At 34.0% G+C, this 23,812-nt stretch overlaps 1 protein-coding gene, 2 long non-coding RNA genes and 1 pseudogene across 4 annotated transcripts; 2 read left to right on the top strand and 2 right to left on the bottom strand.

Moving 5' to 3' along the window:
* Positions 1-4,557: 4,557 nt before the first annotated feature.
* Positions 4,558-6,546, bottom strand: sel (canopy family protein seele). The gene is made up of 3 exons (XM_075310304.1): positions 6,342-6,546; positions 5,151-5,470; positions 4,558-5,091 (listed from the first exon to the last, which is right to left on the bottom strand). The coding sequence occupies exons 1-3, from the start codon at positions 6,430-6,432 to the stop codon at positions 4,927-4,929; spliced, it is 576 nt and encodes a 191-aa protein (XP_075166419.1). The 5' UTR covers positions 6,433-6,546; the 3' UTR covers positions 4,558-4,926.
* A 5,093-nt stretch (positions 6,547-11,639) lies between these two features.
* LOC142241169 (uncharacterized) lies at positions 11,640-23,082 on the top strand. Of its 2 annotated transcripts, XR_012723509.1 has the most exons (5): positions 11,640-11,693; positions 11,889-11,979; positions 22,065-22,437; positions 22,481-22,909; positions 22,968-23,082. It is a non-coding gene; the product is annotated as an uncharacterized LOC142241169 (long non-coding RNA). The 2 variants fall into 2 exon arrangements; XR_012723511.1 differs by lacking the exons at positions 22,065-22,437; positions 22,481-22,909; positions 22,968-23,082 and adding an exon at positions 12,037-12,135.
* On the top strand, positions 13,670-15,196 carry LOC142240653 (uncharacterized). The gene is made up of 3 exons (XR_012723344.1): positions 13,670-14,429; positions 14,495-14,599; positions 14,665-15,196. It is a non-coding gene; the product is annotated as an uncharacterized LOC142240653 (long non-coding RNA).
* LOC142239138 (cytochrome b5-like) lies at positions 17,984-20,326 on the bottom strand (annotated as a pseudogene).
* Positions 23,083-23,812: the final 730 nt, after the last annotated feature.

Raw genomic sequence — 23,812 nt, forward strand, 5'->3', positions numbered from 1 at the left:
TTTTTTCGTAAAGAGTCGGTCCCAAATATTGATTTTCGTGCATTTGCTTTTGTGTTGTTCGTAAAGAGCAATGCTGCTCAAAATTAAATTTCGTATTTTCGCTGTTTTGGTCACAATTTTTTGTTCAAATATGAACTTTTAATATATTAATTTATTTATAAATCCTCTGGTGCATCATAAACGTTCTAATTTTGTGTAAAATTGGCAAACTACAAAATGGAAAACGAAAGAGATTGTAAGCGTGCTCTTATTTTTCTCGTTTATTCTTAATCTTCGGAACTGTCAAACATAGTTTGACACCCATGGCCCATCTATGTATTATAAGGTCTATGAGTATAACATATCCCATTTTGGATTATCACTCTCATTTTTTCCATATTTCTACAAATTCACAGTGTATTATTTTCCTTTCACTCTCTCTCCCACTTTCTTTCTCCAAATCTGCTCCTTTAATTGTTGGTTGGTTTGGCTTAGCAAACAAATCGAGTGGAAAAGGGTGACTTCCAATGACTTTTGATATGAACGAAAGCAAGTGAGTGAGAATGGACGGATAGATGCTGAAATGGATGGATGCTGAAGAGATATTAGAGCAATAAATGTCAAATAAATAAACGTTTATCAAAAGCATAAAAACAAAAGGACGTTTTCAAAATCCGTTTAATTCTAGAGAGTGGGATTTTTCTCGTAAATTGAATTTTGGCCTATCACCAAATCACAATTTATCATCCCATAAATCAATTCAAAACCAATTTCACTTTTAAAAGTCAATGATTCTATGGTGTTCATGTATTTAATAATATATGTTTTATTCACTGGCCGTTTTATGGGATACAATTCTGCCACTATACCTAACCTAACCTAAATATGTTCGTCGCAAAACTTTTGTTTTCTGGACAAACATATACATAGTTGCTGAAATCATATACATAATTCCCAAGAAAATAACATAGTTGCGACTAACATGTTCCATGTCCCCGTTTAAAAGTAACATGTTGCTCTTGAAACATGTTTGAGATGATCATTAGAGGTGTGCGCGTGACACACGTGAGTCGTGAACAAAATCCAAAGCAACTGTCGTGAATGTGCATGAATGGGCCTAAAATAAATATGTCGTGCGTTAGCGTGCGTGAGAAATAAAATCGGTTCGTGAATGTGCGTGAATAAAATTTCTGCAAAAACACGCTCACGAAAAAATCAAGATTTAATTCATACTCGTACGTTAAGTGAAATTAATTTAGCTCTCGAACTATATTCTATTTTGGAATTTTGTTACCTGTGCTGATTTCCGTTTGGAAAATGTCGTGGGTCTCGTGAATTACGTGAATTGTCGTGAATCGTGCGTGAGCGTGAGTCTTTAAAAGTTGTTCGTGCGTGAGCGTGCGTGAGTACTGGTTTTCATTTCGTGAATGTGTGTGAGTGGGATTGGATACCACACGTATAGTGCGTGAATAAACATTTTGCTTCGTGAATGTGCGTGAGTGTGAGTGAAATTTCAGTCACGCGCACACCTCTAGTGATCAGATTCCTTCTCTGGGTGTTCCGAAGCTGGTATGTAAGAAAAAATGTCCGACGTGAGTGGTGACCATTTCAAAGAAGTGTTTTCTACTTTTAACCCATCTATGGAACCACTGTGTCACACTCAGAACCAATGATTTGTCGAAAAGTGCCGGAAAGGTGATAACCTCTGATTTATGTCACTCACCACAGGGAGAAGTTTGCAACGATTGCAGAGCTATTAATTGAAAACATGGCTGCACTTGGCGAACAAAGGGCTCTTCACCACAATAATGCAACGGCTCACACCTCTCGCCTCGACACCATCAAAAAAAGCTACGATCACCAAGAAGTCCAAGTGAGTCTAAAATATTTCAGGCTGCCACTATACCTAACCTAACCTATGCAATCAATCCCTTGGAAATTTTTTTAACTTATAATGCGAAATCTGAACATAAAAAATAACACGAATATATAATAACCCCGAAACATTGAACACGTGCATTTTATCTAAGGTTATTGCAACAAAAACATCTCTCCCACTTTTAAAATTCTACCCACCTCGCTACTAATTTTGCAGTTAACAAATCAAAAACAAACGAAAAAAACATCCTGTTCATTCAACATTTAATTAAATATTTAATAGTTTTGTTAAATGCACACTCTCATTCACACATACACCCAAATCTCACATCATGATAGACAAACCCACGTGCCCATTTGTCTTTTCGCACAATTCAACGAAACCATGACGATTATAATCAATGGATAATGTCCTTTATTAAAAAACAAATAAGACAAACGAAGGATGAGAAGCAATTGCGTTTGTAATAACGAACGGACAAATGATGTGAATGTGGATCCCATACACGCACAATTACACCACCACAGAAGAACTCCCCCATCCTATCATCCACTTCAAATGACAAGTGTTTAGAGATTAGCACAGAGAGCATGTACACAGATATTATCATTCAAATGGCTCATAGGCCAACCGACACTAGGACAAGGCAAACGAATTGCTTTTGTCCCCGGTATCTTGGTGGGAGGATGGACGGGTGGGTGGTCCATAATATTCGTATGTAATAAAATGGAACTTTCTTTGGTTGGCAGGGATGAATGACGTTTAGAATTTTATTTGATTTTTAATAAAACAGGTGCTCGACCTTTTCCACAAAAGTTGTCCTTACGCATGAATTCAACCATGCCAGTTAGCCTTTATGTTGTGTTGCTATGAAATAGAAGGGATCTAATGTAGACTACACAGTGGTCTCAAACAAAGAAACAAATACATTCAACCGATGTATTTCCACAGCAAAAAAAGAAAATATTTATTTAATTGTATTTGTAACATAATTTATTTAATTGAAATTTAATCCTATCAAGCCGCATTTTACTTAACCTAATTTTTAATACAAAATTAAAAACAATTTTTGATAAACCTGGTTAATACGGAATTAATTAAAATAATTAAATTGAACTAAATTAATTTAAATGAATTTAAATTTAATATGGTTTAGTGTACAGAGGTTTTGGTTAGACATACACTTATAGAAAACAATCTGCTAAAAACACCAGTCGATGACTGCTGTTATATTTTTGTACTTTAGGGGCTAACGAACAACAAATTATAAAATATTTTGGTTATCAATTTTCCCCCAAAGCCTATATGAGAACCAAAAGTAGTTTTTGGTATATTTTTGCTCTGTAATATACTTACAAGCTTCTAATTTGATAATATTCAGATTTTTGGGCAAATACTAAAGATATTAATAAAATATTTTAATTGTGTTAGGATAGCTCCTAAGTTGACACTTTTATTTGTTTTAACCAAGCAAAAAAAATGGCAGACGATGTTTGCTATTTCAGCAACGGCTTTCCCTTTTTCAGCAGATTTTCTGCTGTTTTAGCAGACTTTTCTGCTGTCCCTACTAAAAAATTTCATTGGGTGTAGTTACAGTCCGATATTTCAGACTCACTTAGACTATTCTGTCCATTGTGATACCATATGTATGAGTGAGTGTGCTGCCCAGCAATGTAAAACTTGCGAGATTTTTCACCAGCACACCAACTCACGCACACAACACTTGTAAGTTTTATCATGCATTATTTTCTTACGGTCCACGAAAAAAATCGATTTGGATCCAAATATTTTGACTAAATTTGGACCAAATATTTTCTATCTATAATAATATAAGAAGTAATCAACATAAACGGTTTAAAAATTGTTTTCTATATATGGGCATGATGAATACCAACTACAGAATGAGATGCACATTTTTGTGTGAATTGTTTTTGTTTATGAACACTGTTCGCTATGCCAAAATCGTTTTGAAATTGAAATATTTTAAAGCAAACGGAATAATTTCTTTTTGTCTATGATTGTTGGTGTGCCACACTGTCCGCCCGGGTGGATTCATCATCATAGCTATGAATCTTGACTATTCCACCCTTCTGTGTAGGTTTTATGTACAAGCGTGCCAAATCAAAGGCTTTGATCCCAAAGCAAAAGAGACCCTTTTGCAGTGTGTCCATTTGTTACTCACACAAATCGTGAATCATTGTAATTTTAAACTATGGAAATTTACAAAATGACACTGTCTTCGTATTGCCTTCATTTTTGGTTGATTTCAAAAATTTTAGAATATGCCAGAGGGATGTCAAGTCTTCGAAATTTGTCCAGACAAATTATGTAAATTAATCATTTATACATTTATTTAGTGTGTGCTCTCCTTGCCATTGAGAAGATTTAATGTTGACAAACATCAACATGTCAATGAGCCACATTGCATGTTCCTATTGGTTTTGTTGTTTTACAATAGTTCCTTGGTTTTTAATTTTTATTTATTACATCAAAACACAAACTAGGAATAGAAAAGTCGACTTTGATATTTTCGAAATTTGTTTGGTTATCAGAATCTAAGCCCAATTAGCGAGCATGTACATTTACTTCAAAAACCTTCGCTTAATCTACCAAACTACTAACAACGTTATGTCAAACTTATCATCATAAGTATTGTAGTCCAATTTGTTCCGATTTAGTAATAATAAGTCACTGATGTCTTAAGAATACTCAAGTCTTGTATTTATTTACAAAAGGTTATATTGCAACATCTCTCAAAAATGTATAAAGTTTGTTTTGTTTTTCTGTATTCACAGGGACATTTTCAACATTCAAAGAATAAAATAGACTTCAGACAATTTAAGGGCAAGGTAAAAATATTTCTGAAATACCATCTACATTTGTTACTATTGGCATCTGTTTGAACACCATAGCTTCATTGAAGCTTTAGCAAAATAAGTTAATACAAAAAAAGTTTGACAACGACCAACGTTTCCTAATTTAAATTTTGTATAAAACAAATCTTAACAATAAATTCGTACTATAAATTAAATTAGTCTCAAGCTAGAAAAAAAGAACTAGTTTGGAAATCATAGTTCATCTCTGTCATCAAACTCATATTCCTCTTGTATGGGTGCATCATTGCAGTAACCAGCATCTTCGGAACATATCCTAATGTCCAAATGCTCGCTCAGAGTATCAGCTTTGAAATGTTTTAGTAGAGCATCTTCGTGATTTTCAACAAACTCAAGACACTGCAATTTATAAATTTTATTAGAAATTTCGCAAGTTCCCAAAACATCATATTACTTACATAGTGTCCTAAACTTTTGTTCAAATCTCCGTCTTGAACAAAATCAACTTCACTTGATAATGGATTCATTTTTCCGTCTATCATTATCTTCATTAAAGTAAATTTGCCAGTCTTCTTGTAGGTAGCCTTAAGATAGTCATCCATTTTTTCACAGATATTATCCATGACTTCGCTTAGGAACATTTCGGATTTAGCCATTGGAACACTTTTGCCTACAGCATTTCCATGTGCATCCAACCGGAAACCGCTAACTTCGATTTTCTTTTTGGGATCTACTTTGCCAATTTCTTCCTCCATTTCATTGACCACGGCCTTGCAAACTGAAAGTAGCCATAAAAAATATAAGTATAGATAAATCAATAATATACATTTATTTTTTTAGGGAAATAACAAAAAAAGCAATAAAGATGCTAAATAACTATGAATATTGTCAATAGATTTGTATTGGAAATTCACTACGAAGTAGAGGTGTGCGCGTGACACGAAACTCCCGTGACACGCTTGATTCACACGTGAATCACGTGAGTCGTGAACAAAGGAACTCTCGTGAATGTGCGTGAATGGGACTAAAATAAATATTTCGTGCGTGGGAAATAAAATCGGTTCGTGAATGTGCGTGAATAAAATTTCTGCAAAATCACTTTCACGAAAATAATCAAGATTTAATTCACACTCGTATGTAATCTGAAATTAATTTGGCTCACGAACATATTATATTTTTGAACTTTGTTACCTTTGCTGATTTCCGTTTGGAAAATATCGTGTCTCGTGAATTTGTCGTGAATTGTCGTGAATCGTGCGTGAACGTGAGTCTTTAAAAGTAATTCGTGCGTGAGTGTGATTGGCTACCACACGTATCGTGCATGAGCGTGCGTGAATAAATATTTTGCTTCGTGAATATGCGTGAGTGTGAGTGAAACTTCAGTCACGCGCACACCACTACTACGACGTACACATATTCCATCAGCGCCATCTATAGGCAAATAGCGCAATATAATCCTCGACGATACTCGTATTAGAAAAACAGATGAAAAATCAAAAGGCTTCAACAAACACATTTAGTTTTAAGTATGTTCAGTGTAGAAGATCTCCTATACCGCACCACCAGATGAATTCATCAATTGTTTGTTTGCCATACCAAATCATGAAGAAATAAAGAGCGTTTACCAGCAACCATTTGAGCTAACTTACCATGACATTTCACATCCTGTACTGTAAATTTAGCCAAGGAAGACACAAACAATGTTAAGAACACGCACAAGATTAACGATGACTTTGCCATGATTCCAGTTTGAATTTGTCTAATACTTGCAGGGGCTTTTATGTCGGCCTTTTATCATAAATAGAACTTATCGTCCATGTGAATTACGTGGCCAAAAATCAACAATCAACAGGGTATAGTGTTGCCAATACTATAACCAAAGACTATAAAGATGAAGAAACAGTTTTGTTATTGTGAAACTGAAGCACCAGATGTCTCTGCCAATACATATAGCATTTGCACTCAAATCAAATTAATCATTTTTCAAATCAAATGAAACTTTTTTCCAAATCAAGTGAATCCCACCCCAGATATTGGCCACTCTATAAGTTATGTTCGAAGACACAATCGATACGGCAACTTGTTAATGTGATCTAATAAATGTTTATCGATATTTTTGTTATCACCGGAAATTCGTAGCATTTGACCACACTATAAGAATTGTCGGCGATGATGCCTTCGGACTTAACTTATAGTGTGGACAATATATAGATTATGTTCGACACAAGCACTGTCGTCCGGATAAACTTATACCCCCATATTCATAAAAGTTAACATAAACTTTAAACCTACTATTACCATACAAATTCGTTCGATAAACTGTCAGTAAATTATTATGAATATGGCCAATAGTCTGGAGGGCGCAATATAAGCATTTCAAAACGAGTCGATTTCCCCATACAAAAAATCTAATTCAAAATACGTCAATTTTATAATGTAAACGTCCCTAGTTTGGAATAGGCTCTAATTGAACATACTTTTTCGAAATATATGTCAAATTATTGAAATAAATTTTATAGAAAAAACGTATAAACAAAGGCTTTGAAGAACATAGGAATGTGAAAATAACTTAAAAATTTTTTCCCTTTGCGATCGCGGTATTTATTTGAACACACGGAGTGTATATTTGAATTTAGAGTAATGCGCTTTACAGACAATCAGTTATTCCGGACGGAATGTCGGTGTTTGTACGGATTCTTACAGTGTGTCGGATCGATACGATTTGTCGGCGATGACTAAATAATCGGTAAATGTGTTATCGATCCCATAATACTACGTTCGCACTAGACACGAAATCCTCGTAAACGAGGATTTTGGCCGAAATCCTCCTAGATCTCAGTAGATTTGCAATAGGCAAATATCAGGTTGCTCGTAGAGGATTTAAACAAAAACTCTTTCAAAATCCCCTATACTGCCTTGTACAACTGTGGTTTTAGTACTAAAAATGCGCTGTTTGCAAATATCAGGTTGCTCGTAGAGGATTTAAACAAAAACTCTTTCAAAATCCCCTATACTGCCTTGTACAACTGTGGTTTTAGTACTAAAAATGCGCTGTTTGCAACCTTGCCCCAATTTTCCTTGTAGATGAATGTGTGTGGGCGCCCAGCGAGCAATTATGTCCGACGTGTCGGACGTCCGAAAATGTCTGCTAAATCTCTGGTATTATATCAGACATTTAGCCGAAAATCTGTTATTTCTTCCGAGATTTATCCGTCTTTGTCTGCACATTCTCTGATCTTTTTTCAGACGATGTCTGCACAATCTCTGAAGTTTCGTACGAGAACTAACTAACTACACGCGTGTACACATACGGGTATGTGTTTGTATTGATATATTTACAAACAGCTGTTAAATCCTCAAATCTACGAAATCTCGTTATTTTGCCAGTCCGAACACTTGAGATTTGTAAAGAGATTTTTGTTCTAAATACCGAGATTTCGTGTCTAGTGCGAACGTAGTATAAACATGTTGCAGTATCGATTATGTCTTCAGAGTTAACTTATAATGTGGCCAATATATGGGATATGTTCGACACGAGCACTTTCGACCGTATAAACTTATAATCTGCACGGCGCATTACCGCCATTGACGCCAACTCTCTTATGCGCTTTACAGACTATCAGTTATTCCGGACGGAATGTCTGTGTTAGTACAGGAGCCATGTCCCTCTGGCTGTGAACACATTTTTGTAATCAAATTCTAGGTCGCAGTTTTAGTCCAATCGACCTCAAATATGGCACGAGTAAGTGTTTTAGGTCAGAATAGAACCCTATTGATTTTAGAAGAAATCGGTTCCGATTTAGATATAGCTCCCATATCTTTCTCCCGATTTGCAAACATAATAACATAACATTTTTTGAAATTTTATTATACTTATACAAAGCAACAATTGATACAAAAATAACCGTGAAAATTGCAACTGAGATTCTCACACTATGAAGGAATCATTACTTCCTGGAGATCACAACAATTTCCCCATTCTTTGAATGCTTTCATCCATGTCCACTTCCACCTTGTCCACAGCTTCGACGTATTCGATGCCTTCTGAAATTACGCTCATTTTAATTAAACAAGTAAGAGAAGTCTAAAGCGAGGTTTCTATCTTGCACCAACTTGTAGATCCATAGATCCACATTTTCGAACTATTCATATTCAACTATTCAAACATGTTTGACCTAGACTTTGATTACAAAAATGTGTTCACAGCCAGACGGACAGACATGGCTATATCTCGACTCAGGGACCGATTTTGGAGCACCATGTGCGCGTCTCCTGTACTAACTTATAATACCCTGTTGAGGGTATAAATATACATACCCCCTCCACAAACGCTCTTATAGTATTCGTTGTTATATGGTGAGTCCATTTCAGGTACATAACCTCCTTGGCGTACTCACAAGCGCCAACGTCGTAGTCGTCCATTATTATGTACTCCAAGTTTTCAGTACATTCATTCAACGTGCGTTTAAGTTTCAATTCATTGAAATTTTTCACAAATACCGTTATTCATAAAAACAAAAGGCGTTCCACCGCGTGTATCAATAAAAAAATCGATTTTCGATATTAATCGAAATTAAGTAAGTAAGTACACGCTCACAAAAAATCGCTTCTGTAACATATACTCCCAAACATATTTTGCTTCAAGCATATACATTTTTGGGTATTGTCCAAACATTTACATGTTTGATCTCTACCAATATATAATATGTTTGAAGGCATATTGGTCTAAACAACATATGTTTGGGTAGTCTAAGTTCCAAACATTTTGTATTTTTGCATCCAAATTCAATAATGTTGTCTTCTAAAAAACAATATGTTATTATGTGAACATATAATATGTTTGGAAGCATTTTGCACCCAAAAATATTATATGCTTAAAAAAATTCTCCCAAACAATATTGTGCTCAAAATTTTATTTATATATTTACAATCATAATGAATTATGAAAATAAACAGGTAATATAGGTGCTAGCAACATAGGTTTTCGACCTGAATGCTCAACATTTTGTTTCTGCCTAATTGTATATCTTTCCCACTTCCACGAGATTTTTTAGTTCTTAGCACCTTTTTCTGTAATACAAACATTGTAGAAGAAATTATTCAATTTTATGATTTTTATTTTATTTTAATTTTACCTTTTGCCGGACGGGGATTCGAACAGCGGACCACACAGTTTGTAAGGATCAAAGAAGTAGCTGATCAATTGCCCAAGGAAAAATAAAATGTTAATTTTGTAATAACAAGCGACAACCACCAACTTAATTCAATATCGCTCCCTGTTAAATAGCGCTCCAAGCTACTAAACACATATATGTTTATAGGCTATTTCTAAATTAATATATGTTTGCATCCAAGCATATTATATTTACAAACATTTTATGTCCCAAACATAATATGTTCTAACATATTAACATATATGTCCCAAACATGTTATGCTAGTTTATGAACATTATATGCTTGCACTCAAAAATATTGTGTTTAAAAATTTGTGTTCCAAACATATAATGTTTATAGCCAAACATATGAAAAACAGTCTTTTTCATCCGTGTAAGGGCCAGTTTCTCAATGTCTTGTTATTATTTATCGTGTCGATAAAATAGCTGATCCCATACAAAAATTTTACTAACCGGAGGTCTATCCTCCGGTTAAAATTAATCGGAAGATGAGAAACTGGCCATAAGTAAGTAAATTTATTTGAGACTTTTTTCTTTTCGATTACAATGTTGATTTGTTGATTTATCGATAATTTTATGGAAAACTTAGAACTATATCTGTCTTGTTCTAATACACAATATATGGGGTAAAACAGCAACATGCTTTTATGAATGTATCGATTGTGCGTAAATTGCACATAACATGAATGGAAATAAGGCTTGCTCCTTGCCTTTACTGTTGCTTACAGAGCGTGAGTGTCTGTGAAAATAAATAAATAATTTAATAATATCTACAACTACATAACGCTTACACGGATGAAAAAGACTGTTTTTCATATGTTTGGCTATACACATTATATGTTTGGAGCACACATTTTTAAACACAATATTATTGAGTGCAAGCATATAATGTTCATAAACTAGCATAACATGTTTGGGACATATATGTTAGTATGTTAGAACATATTATGTTTGGGACATAAAATGTTTGTAAATATAATATGCTTGGATGCAAACATATATTAATTTAGAAATAGCCTATAAACATATATGTGTTTAGTAGCTTGGAGCGCTATTTAACAGGGAGCGATATAGAATTAAGTTGGTGGTTGTTGCTTGTTATTACAAAATTAACATTTTATTTTTCCTTGGGCAATTTATCAGCTACTTCTTTGATCCTTACAAACTGTGTGGTCCGCTGTTCGAATCCCCGTCCGGCAAAAGGTAAAATTAAAATAAAAAAAATTATACAATTGAATAATTTCTTCTACAATGTTTGTATTACAGAAAAAGGTGCTAAGAACTAAAAAATCTCGTGGAAGTAAGAAAGATGTCGGGGAATATACAATTGGGCAGAAACAAAATTTTGAGCATTCAGGCCTATGTTGTTAGCACCTATATTACCTGTTTATTTTCATAATTCATTATGATTGTAAATATATAAATAAATAAATAAAATTTTGAGCACAATATTGTTTGGGAGAATTTTTTTAAGCATATAATATTTTTGGGTGCAAAATGCTTCCAAACATATTATATGTTCACATAATAACATATTGTTTTTTGGAAGACAACATTATTGAATTTGAATGCAAAAATACAAAATGTTTGGAACTTAGACTACCCAAACATATATTGTTTAGACCAATATGCTTTCAAACATATTATATATTGGAAGAGATCAAACATATAAATGTTTGGGCAATACCCAAAAATGTATATGCTTGAAGCAAAATATGTTTGGGAGTATATGTTACAGAAGCGATTTTTTGTGAGCGTATAGGAACGATATAACAAAATTGTATGTTAGCAACGAAAGCTAGCATAATCGCTAATTATAGTATAGTGGTAAGTATGTTTACATTAATATCACAGTTTGATCGAATATGCTGTTTGCATTTTATAGGTACATTGGTAGTAAAAAATAAGTGTATAGATCAATTGCTTTTCATTACGATTATGTTTATACAAAATTATTTGTAAATATTAGATAATTGTAAGTGTAGTAATTATTTATAATTATACTGTTTTATCCTCTATGAGTTCCAGGATAAGATTTCTGGTAGAATTGTGGTAAGATGTCGTTGGCTGATTCATTGTCAAGTGTTTCGTTAATGATGGCAACAGGTGAAAGGTAAGTTGAATCAAACCAATGTAAATTTTGTTCTATATTAAAAATTGTTGTCAGCAGATCGTTTTCGTGTGTGGCTAACCTCTCGATGAATGATAGCTGGAGTTTGAAGGCGTATCTGCAGAGTGGTTCAATCCCTGATAATTCGTAGATGTGGGAATTAGAGAATTTCTTTTCGCGGTTTTGATAGTGTTTGTTCACGCATTTTCTCAGGACTTTCATTGGCCACTGTTGGTGATATAAGGGCTGTTTTCTTTTTGCACTGGATAGAACTTTTGTATGGCAATCGTTGCACTGGTGTTCTATCCAGTGCAACTATCAGTGCAAGTCGCACCAGAGTCACCATTATATGCAAATTTTGTAGTTGTCAAAATATGAATTGGCAACTAACTAAAATACTGGGGAGGAACACATCTCAAGTGAATGTCACATACTGAAAAGAAGAAGAAACAAAAGCAAATGTAAATAAACAAAACAGAAGTATTTGTTTAAATTTTGTTTCACTGCAACAAAAACGGGAATATGTATCGAATTATGTAGAAATATCTAGTGGCCCAACTTTAAATGTAGCGTCTCTAACAACTTCCAATAAAGGAACTCTCACGGAAGTGACGATTTCATTTGGACATTTCGTCAAAGGCCTTCTCTGTATTTCGTGAGACTCACAATAATTATGGAGTTCGAAAAAATTTAACCGCGCCTTAAATTTTTACAAAAACACCTTAAATGGCATGAGAATCAGTGAAATGTGTTTTATTTTCCTACAAATCAAAGTTTAAATTGCATGGCTCGGGTGGTGGAAGTTTAGTACGAAGGTCCAAAGAAAAGTCTTAATCCAAGAAATAAAAACAGTTCCTTCAACAATGGTGGGGGTAATATTATGGTCTGGGGGTCGTTTTTTGGACATGTTATGGCTCCGATTTATAGAGTATAGAGGGCACTATGCTTTTGGAAATCTTCAAAAACAGTTTGTCCCATGTAATATTACCATAACAAACACGGGAAATACCGTCTACATGGATTATTCAGTGCGATCATGATCTCCAGCACTCGTATAGTGTGCTAAAACAACTTATTTCTAATGAAAAAGTGTGTGTACTTGTACTCTATGTTTCGAATTCAGGCCAATGTCGTTCCTATGTTTAAAAACAAAATAATGTATTATACCCTTCATTGTGGACCAAATTCATTGATACCATCTCAAGTTTGTTGCGAGCTATATAAAGGTTGATATTCCCATATGCATGAATTTGAATCTGCACCGATTTAGACAAAATTGTATACACTTCAACAAAATCTATGTACTTAATATTTGAATCTAACTTTATGGGACGAAACATAATTTTAGTCAAAAATAAAAAAATAATAATAATAAGAAAATCTGAAGTCTGGCGGGGCAGACTATAATATACACAACTTTGTATTTAGATCCACATTTTGATAAAATCTCAATCCTTCAATTTTGTTGAGTGCTTTTTATAAAGGTTTATGTTGCTATTTACCTCACTCGATTTGGACAATGTATATTGTAATACTTCTATAAAGAGTGCGACGCAGGGTATACATTTTTAGGCAATTTCGCAAAATTGAATTTATAATCGGTTGAAAGATTTATATTAGAGGTTTTTTAAGAATCAGTGACCATCAGCACGAAATAACATTATGTGAAAATTTACTATAGAAATACATTTTCAATAAATATGCTAAATTTTGAGAAAATTTTCTATAGAAATAAAATTTTGACAAATTTTTCTATAGAAAAACAAGTAAGGAAAGTCTATAGTCGGACAGGGCCGACTATATTATACCCTGCACCACTTTGTGATCTACATTTTCGACACCATCTGAATTCCTTCAAATTTTTTGAGTGGTATATATAAAGATTTATGTTCCCATATACATGCATTTAAATCTGAACCGACAATATATTTAAGACCAAAATTCTATTGACTTAAAATTTATGTCGGCTAATGCCCTGGGGTGGATCACAATGTTAGTAAAAAACAAGAAGTAAAGTCTAAGGTCGGGCTGGGCCGACTATATTATACCCTTCACCACTATGTATACCAACATTTGTGTTACCACCTTAACTACTTCAAATTTGCTGGGAGCTATGCAAACCCAATAAACACAGGATGAGCGTTTTTCAAATGCAACAACTTTTCAGTTTGAGGGTAAATACAATTTTCAACATAAATTAAACTTGACTTGAAATAGCTCATCTTCAATACATCTTCAAATTGTTTGCGAATTACTTCCAATTTGTCAAAATGTTGATGAAATCTTTGAAAAGGTGTTGAAGATAATATGAGAAAACTTTGACAAAACACTACCCTAAAATGCAACGAAAAACCATGTGGTTTTCAATACTTATTTTTGCAACGAAGTTCGTGGTCAAGAAATTAAAAAAATGGAAAATTTTAGACAAATAAACAAATAGTTTATAAAAATAGGTAAGTGAAAATAAAAAAATTAAATAAAACTTTAAGGAAGTCACTAAATGTATATCTCTTTGCAGAAAACTAAAATTATGGATTCTACGTTCTTGAAAACATTAAAAAGCTGACCAATGAAAAATGGTGGACAATTAACTGGAACTGCTTCAAATAGTTTATAATAATTGGTACGTCAATATGAAAAATTAAATCAACACTTTAAAGAAGTCACTAAATTTAAATCTCTTTGCAGAAAACTAAAATCTTTGGATGCTACATTCTTCCAAACAATAAGAAGCTGACCAATGAAAAATGAGTGGCTTATCGACAAGAAAAAGTTTCCAGAAACATTACAAGTGCAACCAATTAAAATTGTTAAAAACAACAAATTGTTGAAATCAACAACTTCTGGATGAAAATGTGCATCACATCGTCAGTTTAATTCGTATGCTATTATCAGTTTAAAATGGATATTTTGTGAATTCCTTCTGCTGGAAATCAATTCTAACACGCGGTCCAGTACGTTCCTAATTTCAAATTGCCCGCATGTTAATAAATTTTAATGCTGTTTTATGACACCAAAAGGAAGGAAATCGAATTATCAATGCAAAAGTGTTTACTAATAATGTTTAAGATATTTAAAGTTTTTGTTTTTTTCTTATTTGTTGATATGTTTAATAAGATTATTATTTATCAATTGGTATTGTAGTGTATTATGTAGTGTAGTGTATTATTATATATTTTATTTTGATAAAAATGAATAAATTATACAAAATTCATAGAATTTTGGCTTTGACTTTCAATTTGAAGTGGGGATATCATTCATACAAATTTAGGTTGAAAAGTATTTGCAACGATGTTAATTTTGAATTTGACTCTCATCGAAAATTGTTGGACAAATTATTGAGTAGCGATGCATTTCAATTTGAGGATAACACTTGAAATCTTATTGCTAATGTGTTGAATTTCACTGTTGAGGGTAATGTCTGTTTTTTGTTGAGAACGCGATTTTCTCAACAATTTCTCAACTTGAATATTACCCTAATCCTTTGAAAAAATGTTTGAAAAATTGTTGAAATTTAGCATTTTTCAAACGTTTGTGTTTATTGGGAAGGTTTGCATTTCCAGATACAAATACTTATAATGAAGAGAATATTTGTACAAAAACACTAGAATTAAAATCGGCTATCACCATGGGATGAAACACAATGTTAGTAAAAAATATGGGAAATATGAAGCGAGAGAAATTTTAATGCAAGTGTACAAAAGGACATTTATGATTTATCAGGCGATACATATGTATACCAAATATAGGAAAATTTTAGTAATATTTGCAATTTTTGCTACTCACCAGTGGCGATTTTAAAAGGATATTGGTAGATCTCGCCAAGATATGTGGTCAAGTGTGGGTTGTAACATATTATTTGGTCAAGTCGAGCGATTGGGGGCCTTATTTAAAAATCAACTGTTCTGTGGAAATTCTGGCACTGCAGGATATGACTAAGATATGAGGAAATCATCACAGAGTTTTGTCTAAAGTGTGGGAATTTTGGTCATATTTGTAATAACTGGAAACACGAATATATGGGGGTTTTATCTAAATCTGAACCAAATCAGATCAAACTTAACACACTTAAATATCTAAAATATTAAAGATTTTAACCAAATTTAACACACATAACGACACCTAAATCTGAATGGATTTCAATCAAATTTACCAAGCATTACTAGAATGTTAATTCTACTCTCTGTGCAAAACTTCACGAAAATCGGTAGTAAACTTTGGCCTCTGTTGTCATATGAGTCTAAATCGGACGAAAGATATATATGGGTGCTATATCTAAATTTGAACCGATTTCAATCAAATTTTGCACTCGTGACTATATGGTCAAGCGTTATGTTTGAGCAAAATTTCAACCAAATCAGGGTAAAACTCAGGCTGAATCCATATAAGTGCATATCGGACGAAAGATATATATGGAAGCTATATCTAAATCTGAACCGATTTCAATAAAATTTGGCACATTTGACTATACTACCAATTGTACTCCTAGTGCAAAATTTCTACCAAATTTGGGTTAAAATCTTGCTTCTAGGGCCGTATAAGTGGACGAAAGATATATATGGGAGCTATATCTAAATCTGAACCGATTTCTTCCAAAATCAATAGGGTTCTATTCTGACCCAAAACACATACTTGTGCCAAATTTGAAGTCGATTGGGCTTAAATTGCGACCTAGACTTTGATTACAAAAATGTGTTCACGGACAGACGGACATGGCTATATCGACTCAGGAGCCCACCCTAAGCATTTTTGCCAAAGACACCATGTGTCTATCTCGTCTCCTTCTGGGTGTTGCAAACATATGCACTAACTTATAATACCCTGTTCAACAGTGTGGCGCAGGGTATAAAAATTTTATAAATTATTGTTCATTAGGCCGTGAAGTACAAAAATATAACAGCAGACATCTACTGCTGTTTTTAGCAGACTTTTTCTATGAGTATACTGGAAGTCGAGTCTGAATTTGGAAAATAAAGTTGTTAACTCGTTTTAAAGGATTTTAATAGCATATGGAGAACAAAAGCTGAAAAAATGAAAACTTAAAATTCGCTTCCTAGAAAGAAGTACACGAAACCGAAATTAAAAAAAAAATGTGTCTTAAAAATATCCTTACTAGTATTCTCCGCTTCTTTGGCTCGGATTTTTTAAAAAAAAGGAAAAAAAGGAAAGGGAAAAAGTAAATTTTTAAAGTAAAGACAAAATCTTTGCTTATGTTTACTAATTCGCATGGGGTGGTTTAGGGTATGATATAGTCGGCCCCGCCCAATACCGATATGGACCAATTTTTGTATGGTTGTTAGAAACCACATACTAACACCACGTACCAAATTTCAACCGGATCGGATGAATTTTACCCCTCCAAGAGTCTCCGAAGGTCAAATCTGGGGATCGGTTTATATGGGGGCTATACGTAAAGTAATGCGATATGGCCCTTTTCAAATAAGATACGACCTATATCAATAACAACTTCTTGTGCCAAGTTTCAAGTCGATAGCTTGTTTCGAACGGAAGTTGGCGTGATTTCAACAGACGGACCGACCATCATCGGGTCGTATTTTTTCCAAAATGAGGCCGGTCAGGCAGTTACTGTGAATGGTGTTCGCTATCGTAAGATGATAACGAACTTTGTATGGCCCGAATTTGCCACACAGCTAACGAAACAATGGCTCTTTTGCGCAACAAATTTAATGTCCGTGTTATCTCACGTAATGGCAATGTCAATTGACCGCCAAGATCATGTGATTTGACACCGTTGGACTTTTTTCTTTGTGGTTATTTGAAAGACAAGGTGTACGTCGATAAGCCAGCAACAATTTAATAGCTAAAGGACGAGATAATTCGGCACATTAACGGCATAGAACCTCAATTATGCCCCAGAGTCATCGAAAATTTGCACCTTCGGATGGAGGTGTGCCACCGAGGTCGCGGCGTCTATTTGGCCTATAGTTTGTTCCATACATAATTGAGTAATACGAATATATCATAATAAAATAAAATTACAATAATGTCCTAAATAGTTTGTGTTTTATTCAAAATCAACATCGGCCCTTGAAAATTTAACCACCCTATTCTTTATGGGGTCTTAGAGCAATTTTTCGATCTGTTACAAACGGAATGACAAACTTAAAAAACCACCATTTTATGGTGGAGGGTATAAAAATAGCATTTGGAATAGTATATAATAAGAAAATTGCCTTCTTCATCATTATTTAGAAAATATTCACCAAGACAGTATGATTTTGGTTTGGATTTTGCGGTAAAATTTAAAATTTTCATGAATTTTTTAGATATTTACGCTTCATTTGTGTATAACTTTTCTATTCTTTAGTTAACCCTCCAATGCCCAATCCCGCCTTTAGGCGGGCTTCAATAAATAAGGAAGCTTTTAGTAAAACACACCTTAACACAATTAAAATGGGTAAAATAAAAAGAAAACAGTTGGAACTGTTCAAGAGGCTTTGCAGCATATACTGAATTTTAGCTATAAAATTTTCTTGTTTAGTTTTCTTGCTTTTGTGTCGTTAACATTAAATATTTATTCAGATGGCCAAAAAATTGGGGCATTAGAGGGTTAATTATACAAACATAATCCAAAAATGAATAAAGTTAAGTTAATTTGCTGAAGAAATAATAATTCCGATAACTAAAATAAACCTAATTTTTTTAATGGTTACATTTTCTTAATACATTTTAAAATAATAAAAACTTTTGTCTTACACTTTTCGACATTTTTTATTTTCACGGCGAAAGCTTAGGGAAACCTTGAAAATAAAAAATGTAAAAACAAGTGTAATGAAACTTAGTTTTTATTGATGGAACCATGAACGCCTAAATGTTTTTTACCATATTTAAAATTTTTGAAAGAAAATCTTCACTCCAGCGCCTCTAAAATGGGATTTCGTGATAAAGACTCCTTGTTCCAACAAGCAAACACCTCAAACACACGGCCTGGGATGTGAAAATATGGCTCCTTCACAACACTAAATATCTCAAAACGCAACCACAAATCCCAGGTAGCAACTCCATTGAAAACTAGGATCTCATTTGGAACCGTGGATCGGACAAAACCAAATTTCATCTTGGACAGCCCTTAAAAAAAGTGTTACAAGAAGAATGGGGCAAAATCTCTCAAGAAACGTGTCGATGCCAAGACGACTGGAAGCCATTTGCGCTAACAAAGGGTACTATTCCAAATACTAAGTGGACCAAAATAATGTCTCATACAATGTGATTACTGATACGACGAATACTTTTGTGAGCTTTTTTTTGTAGTTTTTTGATTTAATGATTAAAAATAATACAATAAAATTAATTTCACGATTTTTGTTTACGTTTTGCTGTTATGTATATCCATGGAAACATTTTAATAAAACTTTTTCATATAAATGTTAAGCGGTATGCGATTTCAAGATATAAAAAAGAATATTTTTGTGAGTCACTGTATATGTTTTGTTTTTGTTTTTTGTATGACTTGTATATACAAATAAACTTGCGATATTTGTTTGTGGCTGGTGGTGGTGATGTTTTTCTCTGCCTACAATTATTGGTATTTCGTTCCAAAGAAAAACTTATAAACCAAGGTGGCTATTAAACCCAAGACAAAAGGCATCAGCCATGACTTCATTACGATTCCTCGTTCTTTTGCTCAGTATTCCATGTGGGTTCGGATTTTTCTGGAACATTTGTACGCTCTTCAGCAACTAGTTAACCGATTTTGTATTGTTGCATCATTTCACGGGCATATGAACTGTGACCAACTTCTTCGAAATTTTCTGTAGCATCTTTACCAGCTTGTTCGATCAAGACTTCTTCACCACCAGGATGCTCATTGAGAAAAGGGGTCACGTCATACACGTTGTTGTGGATTATGAACCAATTCTTTTCTTTTGTAATATTTTTGGCAACTTCGGCGTGGGTAAATTATTTTACATTTTGCGATGACATGGTGTTTAATTAAATAATTTGTGGTATTAAGTTGAATTATATTTCCTGTATATTCTCTCCCTCTTGTGATGGCTGGCCGATGTCTGTAATTCTACGTTAACTAGGCTTTTGTGATTTTGATGCAATTGGCATATCCATTTCTATACCACACATGCTTGTGGTATTAGCCACTTGTAAATCCATCACTTGAGCAAATTCCCATATTTCCACGCGTTTGGTTGATAAACATGACGCACTGAATCTGTTTCCACGCACGTAGCTGTTGCCAGCAGTCATTTGTTTTTGAAAGGCAAGCAGCAAATCCTTTAAAATTAATAATCACTCTTTCGTTTTTGGTACACTTATTTCTATAAATTGATTATTAAATGTATACCCCCTATTTTTATTTGTAAACAATAACTTTGATTTTGACGACCAAGTGTTGCCAATCAAAATCGAAATTTGAACTGAATTTTTTTTTTTGCGTTTTATTTTAGCACTGGTTATCAGTGCAAAAAGAAAACAGCCCTATAGTGAACCAGATTGGAAATCCGTATAATAACATCGGTCTTATAGCCACCTTATAGAGCAACAGTTTTGTTTTTTGAGGTAAGTGTTTGTTACTCAATATAAAAGAAAAGGACCCAAGTAAACGTTTTGTCTTTTGCAGTGTCGATCTAGCGTGATCGTTAAATTTGAGCAGCGTGTTGAAAGTGACGCCTAGGTATTTTATGCTCGTCTTAAAGGGTATTTCAACATCATTTAGAGCGAGTTTAAGAATTTTACTCTCAGGGACTACAAACCTGGGGCATTTTCCTGAAGCATTTCTTATGCATATTGCTTCGGATTTTGAAGCATTTATTGTTATACCCCATCTTTGGTAGTAGTCGTTGATGAGGTTGAGCGAGTTTAAGAATTTTACTCTCAGGGACTACAAACCTGGGGCATTTTCCAGAAGCATTTCTTATGCATATTGCTTCGGATTTTGAAGCATTTATTGTTATACCCCATCTTTGGTAGTAGTCGTTGATGAGGTTGAGGTGTCTGGCTGCTTTTTTAAGTGCATCTGCTGGAGAAATACTATGGACATAAATTAGGCAATCATCTGCATATAAAATTGCTTGAGAACCATTATGGACATGTGGAAAGTCATTTAGGAAGATATTGAACAGGTATGGTGCCAGGACGCTACCTTGTGGTACCCCACTATTTACTTCGCCGTAATTAGAGGAAGCTCCTTGGATGTCAACAGTGAATTTTCGGTTTGTGAAATAGCTGGTGAGTATTTTCACAATGTACGGGTCAGTTTCCAGTTCAGCAAGTTTGTATAGAATACCTTTGTGACATACTGAATCGAATGCTTTTTGAATGTCCAATGCAATGGCAACAGTGCAGTTCTGCATCCTCAAGTTTGATGTTATGTCATTGTGGAATTTCAACAGGGTGTGTTGAGTGGAATGACTTTTTTTGAATCCAAATTGGAAGCATGGTATGGGGTCAATGATGAAATCATTTACGATTTTTTCCTTTAGAATATGTTCAAAAAGTTTCCCTATGTTGGATAGAAGTGATATTGGACGGAAATCAGCCGGATCAACGCTAGTAGGTTTTTTTAAGGGCAATACTTTTGCCACTTTCCAGGCCGAAGGAAAGTATCCATTATTTATACAGTGGTTAAATATACAGGTAAATAATTTTATCGTAGTACTTGGAAATTTTTTAATGATAAAATTGGAAATTCCATCTATGCCACTTGATTTTTTATTATGTATACGCTGGATAATACTTGCGGTGAGTATTGTATTTGTAAAATGAAGATTATCAGCGTTTTGAAATGCGTTGAAGTCTTCGTTAAATGAGTATATGTGAGAAGCTGAAGCTCCGATGTAAGCGGGTACTTTTGTGTTGAAATCCGGTACAGGATGAAGGGGAATTGTACGTTGGAAGACTGTAGAATAATATTGTTGGAAATGATTGGCAATTTCACTACAATTTGTGGAAATGTCATTATTAATAACAATTTGGTTACAAAATGGGGATTTTGTTTTCCCCGTTATTTTATAAATTTCCTTGAAGGCGGACGGACCAGGATTTATATTTTGTAATTTTTGTTTGAATTTTTCAGCCTGTTCAATATTAACTGATTCTTTAATTATTGTTTTCAGGAGTTGAATTTGCTTAGAGAGGATAACATACTCACTACTTCGTCTATTCCCAGTGCGATGGAAAATATTCTTCAATTGCTTTTGCCAGTTGTGTTTTATTTTGTACAGCTTTTTCGTCCTTTCTTACAATGGGAATTTGTTGTTGTCAATTTGGATTTGTTGAGAGTGTGAGTTATGTATCATTTTGAAATTTTCATTAAATTCGTCAATTAAATAATCGATTTCATCATTTCCTATGTTGTCGTTAAGCTGAGGTAGTAGGCGATTTGAAGCTGAATCCATGTCACGGCGAAAATTTTCCCAATTGGTGGTTTTGTAAGAAGTAATAGTTGTTGGAGTTCTCAAAATAAGACCAGTATGATCCAATTTTAAGGTGAGTTTAATCCGAAAAAGATGGTAATGTTGATATTTGGTAGTTTGTCGCGTTACTATTTATCAGGTTTGAGCTGATTAAAAAATGGTCCAGGAAGGAGGGACCATTGGGGTAAGAAGGCGAAGAATCACAAAGACGGACGATATCCAATGGATGATTTTCTAGCCAGTTAAGAAGAATTTTCCCGTTTGAGTTCTCGAGGGTGTCACCCCATGATGGATTTCTTGAATTGAGGTCTCCTCCAAGTATAAAGCCGTCAAAACTCATAGAGAGTTGAAGTAATTTCTCCAAGTCGGATTCTAAAGTCTGAGTTGGGTGATTACATGGTATATAAACCGATCCAACCAAATATCTTTTCCTGATGTTGTTAGAAAAGAATTCAATTTTGACAAGTGATGTTTTGATTCCAACATCATTTAGGAAAACTCTATCATAATGAGTTGTGTTTTTAAAACAACAGCGACTCCCACAGGTGAGTTGTCATATATAAAATTATATCCTTCTATTTTTAATCGTCTTTTACGTTTCAGATGGCATTCCTGAATAAGGCCAAAATCTATTCTATTATGGAATAATGTATTTTTAAGATCAATTTGACGACTGGAATCAACTAGTGACCGTACATTAAATGTTAGAAAATTCATAGATCTATGGTCCATATTTAGTTTTTATTTTATTTAGGATGCGAAGGAATTCAGTCTTCGCTTCAGACTTTGGCATTTTGGAATATTCAGAGAGGAATATATTTACCTCTTGTTCGATTGTCAACTCTTCTGGTTCAAGAAAAAAGGCACTCAATTTCATAAATTGTTCGATGACAGACGGTTTTGGTATTGTAACGCTTTGATGTACAGTGTGTGCCTGGAAGAGGTCAGCAAAACTTTGATTTGGAATTATGTTGGAAGTACGTATAGCTTTTTGAACGTTATTTTTGGCAATGGTGCGCTCTTCTGCCGCTTTGGCAATTCTTTGCTTTCTGGCTGCAGCATATCTTTTGTAAGTTGGACAGCCTCTTCTCGATTTCGCTGACATTCGCCAGGATTATGATTTTGGTCGCATTTAACGCACCTATATCCAGAATTACAATTACGTGAGATGTGACCCCATCGTTGACATCTACGACATTGAATTTCTGATCCTTTTTTCTTAGGTTTTTCCCACTCAACAATTTGGTTTTGTAGACCAATGACTTTAGAAACATCGCTTATGTTCTTTCCTGGGAGAAGTGAGACAAGAAAGAGACCAGTGTCAATATTGTTCTTTAAAGAATTTGCTGTAGTAAATTTTACTACATTTGCTACAGTATCTGCACGGTTGAAAAAGACTGTTTTTCATATGTTTGGCTATAAACATTATATGTTTGGAACACAAATTT

The sequence above is a fragment of the Haematobia irritans genome, chromosome 5 (genome assembly GCF_050003625.1).
Source record: "Haematobia irritans isolate KBUSLIRL chromosome 5, ASM5000362v1, whole genome shotgun sequence".
In the NCBI taxonomy this organism is placed as follows: domain Eukaryota; kingdom Metazoa; phylum Arthropoda; class Insecta; order Diptera; family Muscidae; genus Haematobia; species Haematobia irritans.

Coding starts and splice junctions, on each gene's coding strand:
- sel (XM_075310304.1), bottom strand. CDS start 6,432: ATGGCAAAGTCATCGTTAATCTTGTGCGTGTTCTTAACATTGTTTGTG. Junction 5,471..6,341: donor ACAGGATGTGAAATGTCATG/GTAAGTTAGCTC, acceptor GGCTACTTTCAG/TTTGCAAGGCCGTGGTCAAT. Junction 5,092..5,150: donor ACAAAAGTTTAGGACACTAT/GTAAGTAATATG, acceptor TATAAATTGCAG/TGTCTTGAGTTTGTTGAAAA.